We start from the raw sequence: 16,215 nt of genomic DNA, 5'->3' as shown, positions 1-16,215 counted from the left end.
AAACGTCGTATTCTATTATTTAATTTAATTGATTATTTTATCTTTAGACGTGACTTAACCGAAAGAAACAAATAATTAAGAAAAAACTCATTCATTGCAGCTTCTGCGGTCTTCAAGTTTGGCTTTTATTTATTTCCGTGTTCCACGCGTTTTAAACTTTGTACATTCCACTTGCAAGGTTCGTCTCGTGCGCGCTGTCGTTGTGTGCGTTGTGTGTTTACAGCCACCAAATCCCTCGCTCCGAGGGTCAAGTGCCATCGCGTTCGGTTGCTCCTGGGGCCACGTGCCCACATTCTCAGCGCAAATCATCTGGTCGCGGTTCGAGAGATTTAGCCAGCGCAGCTGAAATATCCTGGGTTCAAGCCCTGGGTCTGAGTGTGTCTCTATTAGTGGGTTCATAATGGCCGTGTCAGAGACACTGAATCAATACCAATGAGATCCTCATCCTGGGTTCAAGCCCTGGGTCTGAATGTGTCTCTTAGTAGGTTAATAATGGCCGTGTCAGAGACACAGAATCAACACAGCTGAGATAACCTGGGTTCAAGCCCTGGGTCTGAGTGTGTCTCTTAGTGGGTTCATAATGTCCGTGTCAGAGACACTGAATCAACACAGCTGAGATAACCTGGGTTCAAGCCCTGGGTCTGAGTGTGTCTCTTAGTGGGTTCATAATGTCCGTGTCAGAGACACTGAATCAACACAGCTGAGATAACCTGGGTTCAAGCCCTGGGTCTGAGTGTGTCTCTTAGTGGGTTCATAATGTCCGTGTCAGAGACACTGGGTCAAGACAGCTGAGATAACCTGGGTTCAAGCCCTGGTTTTGAGTCTTTCTTAGTGGATTCATAATGGCCGTGTCAGATACTCTGGGTCAAGACAGCTGAGATACTCATTCTGGGTTCAAGCCCAGGGTCTGACCGTCTCTATGAGTGGGTTCATAATGGCCGTGTCAGAGACACTGAATCAACACAGCTGAGATAACCTGGGTTCAAGCCCTGGGTCTGAGTGTGTCTCTTAGTGGGTTCATAATGTCCGTGTCAGAGACTCTGGATCAACACAGCTGAGATACTGATCCTGGGTTCAAGCCCTGGGTCTGAGTGTGTCTCTATTAGTGGGTTCATAATGGCCGTGTCAGAGACACTGGGTCAAGACAGCTGAGATAACCTGGGTTCAAGCCCTGGTTTTGAGTCTTTCTTAGTGGATTCATAATGGCCGTGTCAGATACTCTGGGTCAAGACAGCTGAGATACTCATTCTGGGTTCAAGCCTTGGGTCTGAGTGTGTCTCTATTAGTGGGTTCATAATGGCCGTGTCAGAGACTCTGGGTAAACACAGCTGAGATACTGATCCTGGGTTCAAGCCCTGGGTCTGAGTGTGTCTCTATTAGTGGGTTCATAATGGCCGTGTCAGAGACTCTGGGTCAACACAGCTGAGATACTGATCCTGGGTTCAAGCCCTGGGTCTGAGTCTTTCTTAGTGGGTTCATAATGGCCGTGTCAGAGACTCTGGGTCAAACACAGCTGAGATAACCTGGGTTCAAGCCCTGGGTTTGAGTCTTAGTGGATTCATAATGGCCGGGTCAGAGACACAGAATCAACACAGCTAGGATTATTTACATGGGTTCAAGCCCTGAGTCTGACTGTGTCTCTATTCGTGGGCTCATAACGGCCGTATCAGAGCCACACACACAAGAGCCAGCGCTGTGGAGGTGCTGGATTTGAACCCCGGTCGGAATCTTCCCCCGCGCATCACAACCCAGACCACCCTTCACGACGCCTTTCATTCCACTTCGAATTCGTCGGTCATTTTAATAGAAAATCATTCGGAGGAAAAGAAACGGGTCCGGATTAAATAAAAATAACAAAACAAAAATAATCATCTCGCGCGTGATGCCCACATCGATTACAGCCACGAGCTGAGATCAACAGGTAAACGTCGTTCACGTTCAACCCAATTGAGCGCTTTCCGTGATGCGGTGACCGAGTTGAAATAAACTACATGGGCTGGAGGAGCCCATCCGACCCCGTCCCATCCTACCCGACCCCGTCCGATACTACCCAATCCTGTCCAATCCTACCCAATCCTGGTCCAATCCTACCCGACCCCGTCCGATACTACCCAATCCTACCCGACCCCGTCCGATACTACCAGACCTCGTCCGATACTACCAGACCCCGTCCAATCCTACCCGACCCCGTCCAATCCTACCCAATCCTGTCCAATCCTACCCGACCAATCCTACCTGACCCCGTCCAATCCTACCCAATCCTACCCGACCAATCCTACCCGACCCCGTCCGATACTACCAGACCCCGCCCAATCCTACCCGACCCCGTCTGATACTACCCAATCCTGTCCAATCCTACCCGACCCCGTCCGATACTACCCGACCCCGTCCAATCCTACCCGACCCCGTCCGATACTACCCGACCCCGTCCGATACTACCAGACCCCGCCCAATCCTACCCGACCCCGTCCAATCCTACCCGACCCCGTCCGATACTACCCGACCCCGTCCGATACTACCAGACCCCGCCCAATCCTACCCGACCCCGTCCAATCCTACCCGACCCCGTCCGATACTACCCGACCCCGTCCGATACTACCAGACCCCGCCCAATCCTACCCGACCCCGTCCGATCCAATCCCACTGCTGGGTGCCGCTGGACTCATCATCAGCTCACCTCACGGGCGCCGGGGTGAGGGGTCAAGCCGGGGTGAGGGGTCAGGCCGGGCGAGGGGTCAGGCCGGGGCGAGGGGTCAGACTGGGCAAGGGGTCAGGCGGGGCGAGGGGTCAGGCTGGGGTGAGGGGTCAGGGTGGGTAAGGGGTCAGGCCGGGGTGAGGGGTCAAGCCGGGCGAGGGGTCAAGCCGGGCGAGGGGTCAAGCCGGGTGAGGGGTCAGGCCGGGCGAGGGGTCAGGCCGGGGTGAGGGGTCAGGCGGGGTGAGGGGTCAGGCCGGGGTGAGGGGTCAGGCCGGGGTGAGGGGTCAGGCCGGGGTGAGGGGTCAGGCCGGGCAAGGGGTCAGGCCGGACACCACAACAACAACCACCGCCCACAACCACCACCGCTGCCGACACCACAACAACCACCACCACAACCACCACCGCTGCCGACACCACAACAACAACCACCGCCACCAAAGCCGATACCCGCGTCATTCGCCACTAAGCCACGGCGCCTGTGCCAGGCTAGGTGCACTTTGAGGCCACGTGAAGTGTCGAAGGCTCGCCGACACCACAACAACAACCACCGCCGCCGCCTCCGCCGACACAACAACAACCACCGCCACAACCACCACCACAACCACCACCACCGCCGCCGTCACCGCATCGGACAAATGGTCAATTTGCGGGAGGGAATCGGTCGACTTGGTGCCGGTCTCGCGGGGGGCACCAGGCGGGGGGGGCTCAGGGGGCACGGAGAGGGGGGGAGCGGCAGAGGGTGGAGGTGGAGCTGGATTCTGGGTGGAGGTGGGGTTTGGGTGGAGCAGGAATCTGGGTGGAGGTGGAGCTGGAGGTGGAGCTGTAATCTGTGTGGAGCTGGATGTGGGTGGAGGTGGAGTTTGGGTGGAGCTGGATGTGGGTGGAGGTGGAACAGGAATCTGGGTGGAGTTTGGGTGGAGGTGGAGCTGTAATCTGGGTGGAGGTGGAGCTGTGTGCGTGACCGCTCGCCCCCCGGGTCGATCCGCCGCGTCGGCGCCGCCGGGAATCCTGCGTTCAACCCGCCGTGAAACGCCGTGGGCAGCTCCACCCAGCGGTGCGGTGAAACACCCAGCGGTGCGGTGAAACACCCAGCGGTGCGGTGAAACACCCAGCGGTGCGGTGAAACACCCAGCGGTGCGGTGAAACACCCAGCGGTGCGGTGAAACACCCAGCGGTGCGGTGAAACACCCAGCGGTGCGGTGAAACGCCGTGGGCAGCTCCACCCAGCGGTGCGGTGAAACACCCAGCGGTGCGGTGAAACACCCAGCGGTGCGGTGAAACACCCAGCGGTGCGGTGAAACACCCAGCGGTGCGGTGAAACACCCAGCGGTGCGGTGAAACACCCAGCGGTGCGGTGAAACGCCGTGGGCAGCTCCACCCAGCGGTGCGGTGAAACACCCAGCGGTGCGGTGAAACACCCAGCGGTGCGGTGAAACACCCAGCGGTGCGGTGAAACGCCGTGGGCAGCTCCACCCAGCGGTGCGGTGAAACACCCAGCGGTGCGGTGAAACACCCAGCGGTGCGGTGAAACACCCAGTGGTGCGGTGAAACACCGTGAGCGGCTTGGACGCTGAATGTCGAAAATCTCCTGCGAACATCTTGGCAAGTTCAAAGCCACTTGCTGATCAGATGCCCGATCCCCTTCATCCCAGACCCCCTCATCCCAGACCCCTCATCCCAGACCCCCTCATCCCAGACCCCTCATCCCAGACCCCCTCATCCCAGACCCCCTCATCCCAGACCCCTCAGCCCAGGCCAGAGCCACCATCCCCACGCGCCGAGGCATCGGCGAGGCGCTCACTTGCCGAAGCGCTGCTCACACTCGGCAAAGCCGCGCATGGCCGAGTGGAGGTCCTCGTAGCACAGGCCTTGCAGGGGGCCCACGGGGCTGGGGGGGGGGGGGGGGCAGGGGGGGGGGGAGGACGGGGGGGGGGACGGGGGGGGGGGGACGGGGGGGGACGGGGGGGGGGGGACGGGGGGGGGGGGGACAGGGGGGGGGGGGGCCAGGGGGAGACAAGAATTACGTCACGGGGCAGAGACAGAAGTGTGGGCACAGTGGTGATGAGGGTGACAGAGCGCTGTGTCTCCCCCCCCCCCCCGTGTCCCCCCCCCCCACGTCACCCCCCCCACGTCACCCCCCCCCCACGACCCCCCCCCCTCCCACGACCCACCCACGTCCTCCCCCCCCCCCACGTCACCCCCCCCACGTCCCCCCCCCCCCCACGTCACCCCCCCCACGTCCCCCCCTCCCACGACCCCCCCCACGTCACCCCCCCCCACGTCCTCCCCCCCCCCCACGTCACCCCCCCCACGTCCCCCCCTCCCACGACCCCCCCACGTCACCCCCCCCACGTCCTCCCCCCCCCCCGTCACCCCCCCCACGTCCTCCCCCCCCCCCCGTCACCCCCCCCCACGTCCTCCCCCCCCCCCCGTCACCCCCCACACGTCACCCCCCCTCCCACGACCCCCTCATCACCCCCCCGCCCCCCCCCTCACATGATCTCTGCGAGGTGCAGGTGCCAGGGTGGGTACCCCAGGGTGCTCTCCACGCGGCCAAAGCGCAGCACCAGGTCCGGCTCGGGGAAGCCCTTCATGGCTAAGGGCACAGAGACAAAGACCCCCCCCAACCCCGTGTAGCCTTAGCAGACTGTTGGGGCAAGTGCTGTTAGCGAGCAGCAGCAGCTATGATGGTTAGCGCACACACACTAACAACTACACTAACACACACACACACACATCTACTAACACACACTAACACACACACGCGCCTACACTAACACACTATCACACACACACTAACACACACACCTACACTAACACACACACACACTAACACACACACACACGTGTCTACACTAACACACACACACACACTAACACACACACACACACGTGTCTACACTAACACACACACGTGACACAGTGACAGTGACACAGTGACACAGCTGACTCTACCACGTGACACAGTGACTCTGTCACGTGACACAGTGACTCGAGCACGTGACGGCTCAGTGATGAGTGGCTCACCGGTGAGGCTGGCCCCGAGCTCGCCGGGAGTGAGCCCCGGTGCCGTGCGTCGCCGTGCCGCCACCAGGGAGCAGAAGGCGGCGGCGGCGCGAGCCACAGCGGCACGGCCGTCACGCGGGGACAGCAGCGCCACGCGCACCGTCGCTACGCACACAACAACAACAACAACATCATCAACATCAACATCGTCAACATCGTCAACATCGTCACCATCACGCGGGGACAGCAGCGCCACGCGCACCGTCGCTACGCACACAACAACAACAACAACATCAACGTCAACATCAACATCGTCACCGTCACGCGGGGACAGCAGCGCCACGCGCACCGTCGCTACGCACACAACAACAACATCATCAACATCAACAACATCAACATCGTCAACATCGTCACCATCACGCGGGGACAGCAGCGCCACGCGCACCGTCGCTACGCACACAACAACAACAACAACATCATCAACATCAACAACATCAACATCAACATCGTCAACATCGTCACCATCACGCGGGGACAGCAGCGCCACGCGCACCGTCGCTACGCACACAACAACAACAACATCAACGTCAACATCAACATCGTCACCGTCACGCGGGGACAGCAGCGCCACGCGCACCGTCGCTACGCACACAACAACAACAACAACATCAACAACAACATCAACAACGACAACAACATCAACAACAACATCGTCACCGTCACGCGGGGACAGCAGCGCCACGCGCACCGTCGCTACGCACACAACAACATCAACATCAACAACAACGTCAACAACATCAACAACAACAACATCAACAACATCAACAACATCAACAACATTAACATCGTCACCGTCACGCGGGGACAGCAGCGCCACGCGCACCGTCGCTACGCACACAACAACAACAACATCAACAACATCATTACCACCATCATCACCATCAACATCGTCACCGTCGCTACGCACACAACAACAACAACATCAACAACACCATCATCACCATCATCACCACCATCATCACCACGCGGAGACAGCAGCGCCACACGCACCGTCGCTACGCACACAACAACAACAACATCAACAACATCACCAGCACCATCAACATCGTCACCACCATCATCACCACCGTCACGCGGGGACAGCAGCGCCACGCGCACCGTCGCTATGCACACAACATCAACATCATCAACATCGTCACCTCCATTACCACAATCACCATCGTCGCCTCCATCACCACAATCACCACCGTCACCTACGTCACCACCATCACCATCGTCACCACCGTCACCGTCACCACCATCACCACCACCATCGTCTTCACCATCACCACCACCACCACCGTCACCACCTTCACCATCGTCACCATCGTCACCTACGTCACCACAATCATCGTCACCACCACTTCTCCTCATGTCACATGACCCCCCCCCCCACCTCACCTGGTGTACCCTGCAGTAACGCCTCTGCCGATTGGTCGTCCACAAACTCGACCTTCCGCTTGGACCAATCGGATCCCAGCTGCTCCCTCTGCTGCCTCAACACCTCCTCCATGAGGCGGCCGTTGGTTTCCTTCAACATCCCTGGAAACCACCACACACACCAACATCATCAACATCACCATCAACACCATCAACACCATCAACACCATCAACATCATCAACAACATCAACACCATCAACACCATCGACACCAACACCATCAACACCATCATCATCAACACCACCATCAACATCAACACCATTTCAACAACACCACCATCACCACCATCAACACCATCAACATCAACACCATCAACATCAACACCATCAACATCAACACCATCAACACCATCAACATCAACACCGTCAACATCCCTGGGCAGGAGGCAACCACCACACACACCATCACCATCAACACCATCACCACCATCAACATCACCACCACCATGCACACAAACAACATCAACACCATCACCATCAACACCACCATCACCACCATCACCAACACTACCACCAACATCAACACCATCAACACCACCATCACCAACACTATCACCATCATCACTGCCATCACCACCACCACACACACCATCAACATCAACAACATCATCACCACCACCATCACCACCACCACCACACACACCAACACCATCACCACCATCACCACGCACACCAACACCACCATCACCACCACCATGCACACCATCAACACCATCACCATCACCACCATCACCACCACCATCACTACCACCATCACCACCACCAACACTACCACCATCACCACCACCATCACTACCACCATCACCATCATCACTTCCAATACCCGCCATTCGCCACTAAGTGACGGTGATGTCACCACGGCGCCTGTGTCAGGCGCACTTTGAGGTCACGTGAAGTGTCAAAAGTCTCGTCTCTATGCGGCCAAACAAAAGCTGTGTAGGCATGCGGTGGCTGGGCATGCGGTGGCTGGGCATGAGGTGGCTGGGCATGCGGTGGCTGGGCATGAGGTGGCTGGGGCATGCGGTGGCTGGGCATGCGGTGGCTGGGCATGCGGTGGCTGGGCATGAGGTGGCTGGGCATGCGGTGGCTGGGGCATGCGGTGGCTGGGCATGCGGTGGCTGGGCATGCGGTGGCTGGGCATGCGGGCTACGTGACCCACAGCCAACGCAGCCTTGCCTGCTGGAGGAGCTCACCGATGGGAATGTGTCCAGATCTTACGACCACCATCAACCACACACACGTCCCGGCAACCAGCATCACTACCATCGCCACCACCACCACTACTACCATCATCACCACCAATACTATCACCACCACCAATACCATCACCACCAACATCATCGCCGCCGCCACCACCACCATTCATCGGCACAACCACCACCACAATTATCACCAGCATCACCACCGTCGTCACCACGTGTGGCAATGTTAATAACGGGAGCGGCCCAGTCCAATCTGGTCCGGGGCAAATGAAACCCGCAGCAGCAGCAGCAGCACAATCACCACAGCAGCTTCCATTGAGTGTAAACAAACAGGCACACAGACAAAGATCCCCCGTGTAGCATTGAATAGGCTGTTGGGGCAAGTGCTGTCAGAGAACACACTCACACAGACAAAGATCCCCCGTGTAGCCTTCAACAGACTGTAGGGGCAAGTGCTGTCAGACAGCACACACAGACAAAGATCCCCCGTGTAGCCTTGAACAGGTTGCTGGGGCAAGTGCTGTCAGACAGCACACTCACACAGACAAAGATCCCCCGTGTAGCCTTAACAGGCTGTTGGGGCAAGTGCTGTTAGCGAGCACACTCACACAGACAAAGATCCCCCGTGTAGCCTTGAACAGGCTGCTGGGGCAAGTGCTGTTAGCGAGCACACTCACACAGACAAAGATCCCCCGTGTAGCCTTGAACAGGCTGTCGGGGCAAGTGCTGTCAGAGAGCACACTCACACAGACAAAGATCCCCCGTGTAGCCTTAACAGACTGTAGGGGCAAGTGCTGTTAGCGAGCACCACCTATGAAGGCCGGCACGGTTCACGAGGGGGTGGGTGGCCAGCACCACGCCCGACCGCCTTTGTCTCACCAATGGCGATTTTACACACTGCACCGGGTACTCATTTGAGGCTGAGTCGACCTAGGGGTGGCCCAGTACCGGTTCAAGACAATCGTCACCGGTGTTGGCCGTGAGCGGGAATCGAACTCGGGTCGCCGGGTTCGCAGCACGGCAGCGCGCTAACCACTACACGGCACCCACACCAAGACCAGCCACTAAGTGACGGTGGTGAAGTCACCAGGCCGCCTGTGCCAGGCTAGGTGCACTTTGGGCTGGCTGACTTAGATGACTGTAATACTCACACACACACGCACACACGCCTGCACCCAGACACACAGATACACGTTCACACGCCACTCACACACCCATCCACCCAATCACTCACCTCTCACCCACATTTCAGTACCTACCTCCCCACCCAATCCCTCACCTCCAACCCAAATCCCATTACCTCAAACCAACTTCCTCACCCTATCCCTCACATACTCACCCTATCCCTCACCCCGACCCTCTCACCTCCTGATCTCCCCATCCTCACCTTGTCCCTCACCTCCTCACCTTGCCCCCCTCTCCCCCACCTCCTCACCCTGTTTCCCACCCCTCCTCACCATGTCCCCCACCCCCTCCCACACCTCCTCACCCTGTCCCCCCCTCCCTCCCACCCCTCTTCACCGTCCCCCCCCACCCCTCCTCACCCTGTCCCTCACCTCCTCACCATGTCCCCTCCTCACCATGCCCCCCCCTCCCTCCCACCCCTCCTCACCCTGTCCCCCACCCCCCCTCCCACCCCTCCTCACCCTGTCCCTCACCTCCTCACCCTGTCCCCCACCCCCTCCCACCTCTCCTCACCCTGTCCCACACCTCCTCACCCCCCCCCCCCCCCACCTCCTCACCCTATCCCCCCCCCCTCCCTCACCTCCTCACCCTGTCCCTCACCTCCTCACCCTGTCCCCCACCCCCTCCCCCACCTCTTCACCTGTCCCCCACCCCCTCCCACATCTCATCACCCCCTCCCACACCTACTCACCCTGTCCCCCACCCCCTCCCTCACCTCCTCACCTTTGCCCCCACCCCCTCCCACACCTCCTCACCCTGTCCCTCACCTCCTCACCCTGTCCCCCACCCCCTCCCACCCCTCCTCACCCTGTCCCACACCTCCTCACCCCGTCCCCCACCTCCTCACCCTGTCCCCCCCCCCTCCCTCACCTCCTCACCCTGTCCCTCACCTCCTCACCCTGTCCCCCACCCCCTCCCCCACCTCTTCACCTGTCCCCCACCCCCTCCCACATCTCATCACCCCCTCCCTCACCTCCTCACCTTTGCCCCCACCCCCTCCCACACCTCCTCACCCTGTCCCCCACCCCCTCCCACCCCTCCCTCACCCTGCCCCCCCCCCCTCCCTCACCCTGTCCCACCCCTCCTCACCCTCGACTCACCCCCTCCCCACCCCTCCTCACCCTCAGCTCGCCGCCCTCGACTCACCGCGCGCGTCGAACACGCTCACGTAGGAGACGCCGAGCGCCACGCACCACAGCACGGCGTTCGCCACGTCGCGAAATCCACGCTCGGCTCCAGCCGCCTCGCTTAGCACGAGCCCCACGTGCACGGGCAGCTTGCGCAGGGCGCGCCCGTCGTGCCGCGCCATCTCCAGCCCCCTCCTGCCCTCCTCCTCCTCCTCATCATCATCATCGCAAGCATCGCCATCATCAACTCCCCCGACCCCTTTCCCCCTGCCCCGGCCGCCGGCGAAGGCGCGCCTCGGCCGGCGGCGCTTCCAGGCGAGCCCGAGGCTGTCCCATCGCGCTAGGCCGCGCTGGAGTTTCGCCTTGAGCGCGAGCAGCGCGTGCAGCAGGCGGAGCACGAGCGCGTACAGCAGGGCCATGGCGAGCCTCTCATGTCGCGGCGCGGGCCTCCTTCAGCCCTCCCGCAACAACCCGGGCGACGAGAGGGCGACAAGAGGGCGTCTGAATGAGGTAGTGAGCGAGAAGAAGCCGTCAGGCGGGCGCCATGCTTGCGAGGGGGTGCGCGTCACACACATCACGCCCCGCCCCCCGTGAGCACATGGAAGCTTCCCATTGGTCCGCTGTGGCAATGACGTCGTGCGTTTTGGTGTGGGGGGGGAGGGGCGAACGACGTGGCAATGTGCGCATGCGCGGCAACATCCGCCAACGTCGCGCAAGCGGAATGACGTCATCACGCACTACGGCGGGGCTTGCGCGGTGACGTCACCACGCGCAACTTCGAGCCCACGTGACATGGGGTGACGTCATGGCGGCACTTTATCCTTTCCCACAGTGAAATTCTCATATGATTGGTTCTTTCGGTAAAGTCACGTAGAAGGGAAATAATAAATTAATAACAATTCAACAATTAAATTAAAACAATAAAAACCACAGCAAGCTGTGTTTTTTTTAGTTTTTTTAAACCACAGCAAGCTGTGGTTTTTATTGTGGTTTTCACACCTGATGACGATTGCTTGTGTTGCAATCGAATGTTAATATTTTATTATTATTATTGTATTATTTCCCTTCTACGCGACTTTACCGAAAGAACCAATCTTATCAATCCCTGCAGTCACGAAAGCTTTTAAATCGAAAAGTGAAATTTTCATTTACCCACAGTGCCCCTGCGCCGTTTCCCATAACGCACTGCGCCCTTACACACAATGCACTGCGCCCCTTACCCACAGCGCACTGCGCCCTTACCCACAGTGCACTGCGCCCTTACCCACAGTGCACTGCGCCCTTACACACAGTGCACTGCGCCCTTACCCACAGTGCACTGCGCCCTTACACACAGTGCACTGCGCCCTTACCCACAGTGCACTGCGCCCTTACACACAGTGCACTGCGCCCTTACCCACAGTGCACTGCGCCCTTACACACAGCGCACTGCGCCCTTACCCACAGCGCACTGCGCCCTTACCCACAGCGCACTGCGCCCTTACCCACAGTGCACTGCGCCCTTACACACAGTGCACTGCGCCCTTACCCACAGTGCACTGCGCCCTTACCCACAGTGCACTGCGCCCTTACACACAGCGCACTGCGCCCTTACCCACAGCGCACAGCGCCCTTACCCACAGTGCACTGCGCCCTTACCCACAGTGCACTGCGCCCTTACACACAGCGCACTGCGCCCTTACCCACAGCGCACTGCGCCCTAACGTTCTGACCCCGTGCCCCCTACTGGAGCTTTACAGTTACTCTGTGGTTCTTGGGTAAAGTGACGTATAAAGATAAAATAGTGAATTAAATACTAGCATACTACGACGTTTCGATTGCAACACAAGCAATCGTCGTCGGGTTATAAAAGAAATAGCAACAAAAATCTAACCAGAAAACTATAGACAGACATATGTGTTGCTCTCTCTCTCTCTCTGTGTATCTTGGTGATATCTGTCTGCTTATATGTCTGTCTATAGTATTTCCGTTAGATTTTTGTTGCTATTTCATTTATACCCGATGACGATTGCTTGTGTCGCAATCGAAACGTCGTAGTATGCTAGTATTTAATTCACTATTTTATCTTTATACGTCACTTTACCCAAAGAACCAAAGAGTAATTCCTGCAGTCACGAAAGCTCCAAAACAGGTCCCTGCGGGGTGGGCTGGTAGGAACGAACAAAGGAATGGCTCTAATAAAATGAAATTGCGGGGGTACGATACGAAGGGAGAGTTTGAGGCCTAGTTCTAGGCTTTAGGCCTAGCTGTAGGCTTTAGGCCACTGTGAGTTAGTTTTTAATTTAAATGTTTTAATTAAAAGCTACCTCAGGGAATTATAAGGGATGTTACACTTGTTTAGCCAGGAAGCCTCACCGAGTCTAAAGGTTTTTGTAGGGTCCTGCCAAGTGTTTGCAGTAGGGGGCGATGCTCGCTACACCTATTCGGACATCGGACGGACGGACGATATAATCTATTGTAGACTGGTTCACTTCGTTCCTACCAGTATTAAGCTTTACAGTTGATCGGATTCCTCCTGCAGTCTAAATAACGAAGCTATTTGTGGGGTTTACTCTCAGACACATAACCGGTCAAGGCTGATCCTGGGAGCGTCCTCGGGCACGTTTTTGTTTACGCGACAAACCTCACCAATTTCGATTTGAAGCTTCTTTCGTGACTGCAGGGATTCATCTTCTTGGTTCTTTCGGTAAAGTCACGTAGAAGGGAAAAAATACAAAAATAAAAATAAAAACATAATTTAATAATTCTCACGACGTTTCGGCCACAACGCAAGCAGCCGTCCTCAGGTGCAGAACAGGTCCATCAGACTCTGTCTACTTGACGGACCTGTTCTTCACCTGAGGACGGCTGCTTGTGTTGTGGCCGAAACGTCGTGAAATATATTTTTATTATGTTTTATTTTTATTATTTTATTACTTCCCTTCTACGTGACTTTACCGAAAGAACCAAGAAGATGAAACCTCACCAAAATATAACAAACAAACAACCTTTAGAATCAATAACATTGGTAGCGAAAGCCCTACTACGACACTACTGCTCGTTACAATGAATATCGGCACCCTAGCACTCACCTCCTCACCTTGATCCTCACCCTCACCTCTCCCGTGATCCTCACCTCCTCACTCTGCCCATCATCTCCTCCTCACCCCGCCCCTCACCTCCCTCACCTTAATACTCACCCTGTCCCTCACCTCCTCACCTTCACCTTACCCACGACCTCCTCCTCCTCCTCACCTTAATCCTCACCTCCTCACCTAATCCTCACCTCCTCACCTTAATCCTCACCCTGTCCCTCACCTCACCTTCACCTTACCCACCCCTCCTCCTCACCTTAATCCTCACCTCCTCACCTTAATCCTCACCTCCTCACCTTAATCCTCACCCTGTCCCTCACCTCCTCACCTTCACCTTACCCACCCCTCCCTCCTCACCTTAATCCTCACCTCCTCACCTTAATCCTCACCCTGTCCCTCACCTCCTCACCTTCACCTTACCCACCCTCCTCCTCACCTCCTCACCTTAATCCTCACCTCCTCACCTTAATCCTCACCTCCTCACCTTAATCCTCACCCTGTCCCTCACCTCACCTTCACCTTACCCACCCCTCCTCCTCACCTTAATCCTCACCTCCTCACCATCACCTTACCCCCTCCCCTCCTCCTCACCCTCATCTTAATCCTCGCCTTACCCCACCCCTCCTCCTCACCTTAATCCTCACCATCACCTTACCCTCCCCTCCTCACCTTAATCCTCACCTCCCTCACCTTAATCCTCACCTTAATCCTCACCATCACCTTACCCACCCCTCCTCCTCACCTTAATCCTCACCTCCTCACTTAATCCTCACCATCACCTTACCCCACCCCTCCTCCTCACCCTGTCCCTCACATCCTCACCTCCCCCATCCCCTCTACACCCTTGTCCCTGTGGGGGGGGGGGGGTGTGGGTGGGGGGGGGTGTGTGTGGGTGGGGGGGTGTGTGCGGGTGGGTGTGTGTGTGTGTAGGTGGGGGGGTGTGTGGGTGGTGGGGTATGTGTGTGTGCCGGGTGGGGGGTATGTGTGTGGGTGGGGGGTGTGTGTGTGGGTGGGGGGTATGTGTGTGGGTGGGGGGGGTGTGTGGGTGGGGGGTGTGTGCGGGTGTGTGTGTGTGTGTAGGTGGGGGGTATGTGTGTGGGTGGGGGTGTGTGTGTGGGTGGGGGGTTTGTGTGTGGGTGGGGGGTGTGTGTGTGGGTGGGGGGTATGTGTGTGGGTGGGGGGGGTGTGTGGGTGGGGGGGGTGTGTGCGGGTGGGTGTGTGTAGGTGGGGGGGTATGTGTGTGGGTGGGGGGTGTGTGTGTGGGTGGGGGGTGTGTGTGTGGGTGGTGTGTTGTGTGTGTGGGGTATGTGTGGGTGTGTGTAGGTGGGGGGTATGTGTGTGGGTGTGTGTGTGTGTAGGTGGGGGGGTGTGTGTGTGTGGGGTATGTGTGTGGGTGTGTGTGTGTGTGTAGGTGGGGGGTATGTGTGTGGGTGTGGTGTAGGTGGGGGGTGTGTGGGTGGGTGGGGTATGTGTGTGTGTGTGTGGGGTATGTGTGTGTGTGTAGGTGGGGGGTATGTGTGTGGGTGTGTGTAGGTGGGGGGTGTGTGTGTGGGTGGGGTATGTGTGTGTGTAGGTGGGGGGTGTGGGTGTGGGTGTGTGTGTAGGTGGGGGGTGTGTGGGTGGGTGGGGTATGTGTGTGTGTAGGTGGGGGGTATGTGTGTGGGTGTGTGTGTGTAGGTGGGGGGGAATTCCAGGGAATTCCAAAAAGACCTACATCTCTGCTTTATTGACCTGGTCAAGGCCTATGATACCATCAGTAGGACTGGGCTCTGGTTGTTTCTTCGTGCTTTCGGAGTCCCTGACCCTCTGCTCACGATCATAAGGACCTTCATGATGGTGAGCGGGCCCGGGTAAAACTACGTGGCCCGGGAGGTCGGAGCCTTTCCCTGTACACCTTGGGGTGCGACAGGGATGTCCTCTGGCTCCCACATTATTTAACATCTATTTCGACTGCGTAGTTCGTGAAGCCTTCAATAGCTGTACCGGGGGAATTACCATTTGGTACAGATATAATGGGAGGCTGATCGACGCCCGGGTGCGATCAAGGGATGGCTCCCTATTGGTCAACCACGTTATGTATGCCGATGATTTGGTAATAGCTGCTCATTCAGAAGAGGAGTTGGAGACGCTGCTGCTGAGGCTGGAGTGTGCCACTAAGAGGTGGGGCCTTACCATCAGCCCCACCAAAACTAAGCACCTGCCTGGGTATTTTGTACCATCGGGCACTCCGCCCCCACAACTCCCAATCGGTGATGGGGCAGTTGTGGAGAGAGTAGAGAGTTTCCCATACCTGGGCAGTGTGCTCATGACCAGCTCCAGTTTATCAGCAGAGGTCTCACTCCGAATCAGTCGAGCGGCAATATCTTTTCATCGGTTGCGTAACGCTGTGTGGAAGCTACCTGGTCTGTCGCTCCGCACGAAGCTTCAGGTCTTCTCGGCCACGGTCA

At 57.6% G+C, this 16,215-nt stretch overlaps 1 protein-coding gene across 2 annotated transcripts; it reads right to left on the bottom strand.

Annotated features, from left to right (window-relative positions):
* Window positions 1-1,781: 1,781 nt before the first annotated feature.
* NUS1 (NUS1 dehydrodolichyl diphosphate synthase subunit) lies at window positions 1,782-11,365 on the bottom strand. 2 transcript variants are annotated; one of them, XM_078623516.1, is made up of 5 exons: window positions 10,714-11,287; window positions 7,142-7,282; window positions 5,723-5,866; window positions 5,192-5,291; window positions 1,782-4,583 (listed from the first exon to the last, which is right to left on the bottom strand). In XM_078623516.1, the coding sequence occupies exons 1-5, from the start codon at window positions 11,111-11,113 to the stop codon at window positions 4,493-4,495; spliced, it is 876 nt and encodes a 291-aa protein (XP_078479642.1). In that variant the 5' UTR covers window positions 11,114-11,287; the 3' UTR covers window positions 1,782-4,492. The 2 variants fall into 2 exon arrangements, with proteins under 2 accessions (XP_078479642.1, XP_078479643.1); XM_078623517.1 differs by lacking the exons at window positions 1,782-4,583; window positions 5,192-5,291; window positions 5,723-5,866 and adding an exon at window positions 6,498-6,864 and having other exon boundaries at window positions 10,714-11,365.
* Between the last annotated feature and the right edge of the window lie 4,850 nt (window positions 11,366-16,215).

This window comes from Lampetra planeri, unplaced genomic scaffold (assembly GCF_965212315.1).
Source record: "Lampetra planeri unplaced genomic scaffold, kcLamPlan1.2.h2 scaffold_293, whole genome shotgun sequence".
NCBI classification, from domain to species: domain Eukaryota; kingdom Metazoa; phylum Chordata; class Hyperoartia; order Petromyzontiformes; family Petromyzontidae; genus Lampetra; species Lampetra planeri.
The sequence above is the reverse complement of the archived record's forward strand: the minus strand, read 5'-3'. Positions and strand labels throughout refer to the sequence as shown.

What these genes read in the sequence shown, in the direction of transcription:
- NUS1 (XM_078623516.1), bottom strand. Translation starts at nt 11,113, where the DNA reads ATGGCCCTGCTGTACGCGCTCGTGCTCCGCCTGCTGCACGCGCTGCTC. An exon ending in GTTACTGCAGGGTACACCAG is followed by an intron (nt 5,867 to 7,141) that starts GTGAGGTGGGGG and finishes TTGTGTGCGTAG; the next exon opens with CGACGGTGCGCGTGGCGCTG. An exon ending in CTGCACCTCGCAGAGATCAT is followed by an intron (nt 4,584 to 5,191) that starts GTGAGGGGGGGG and finishes CCCCCCCCCCAG; the next exon opens with CCCCGTGGGCCCCCTGCAAG.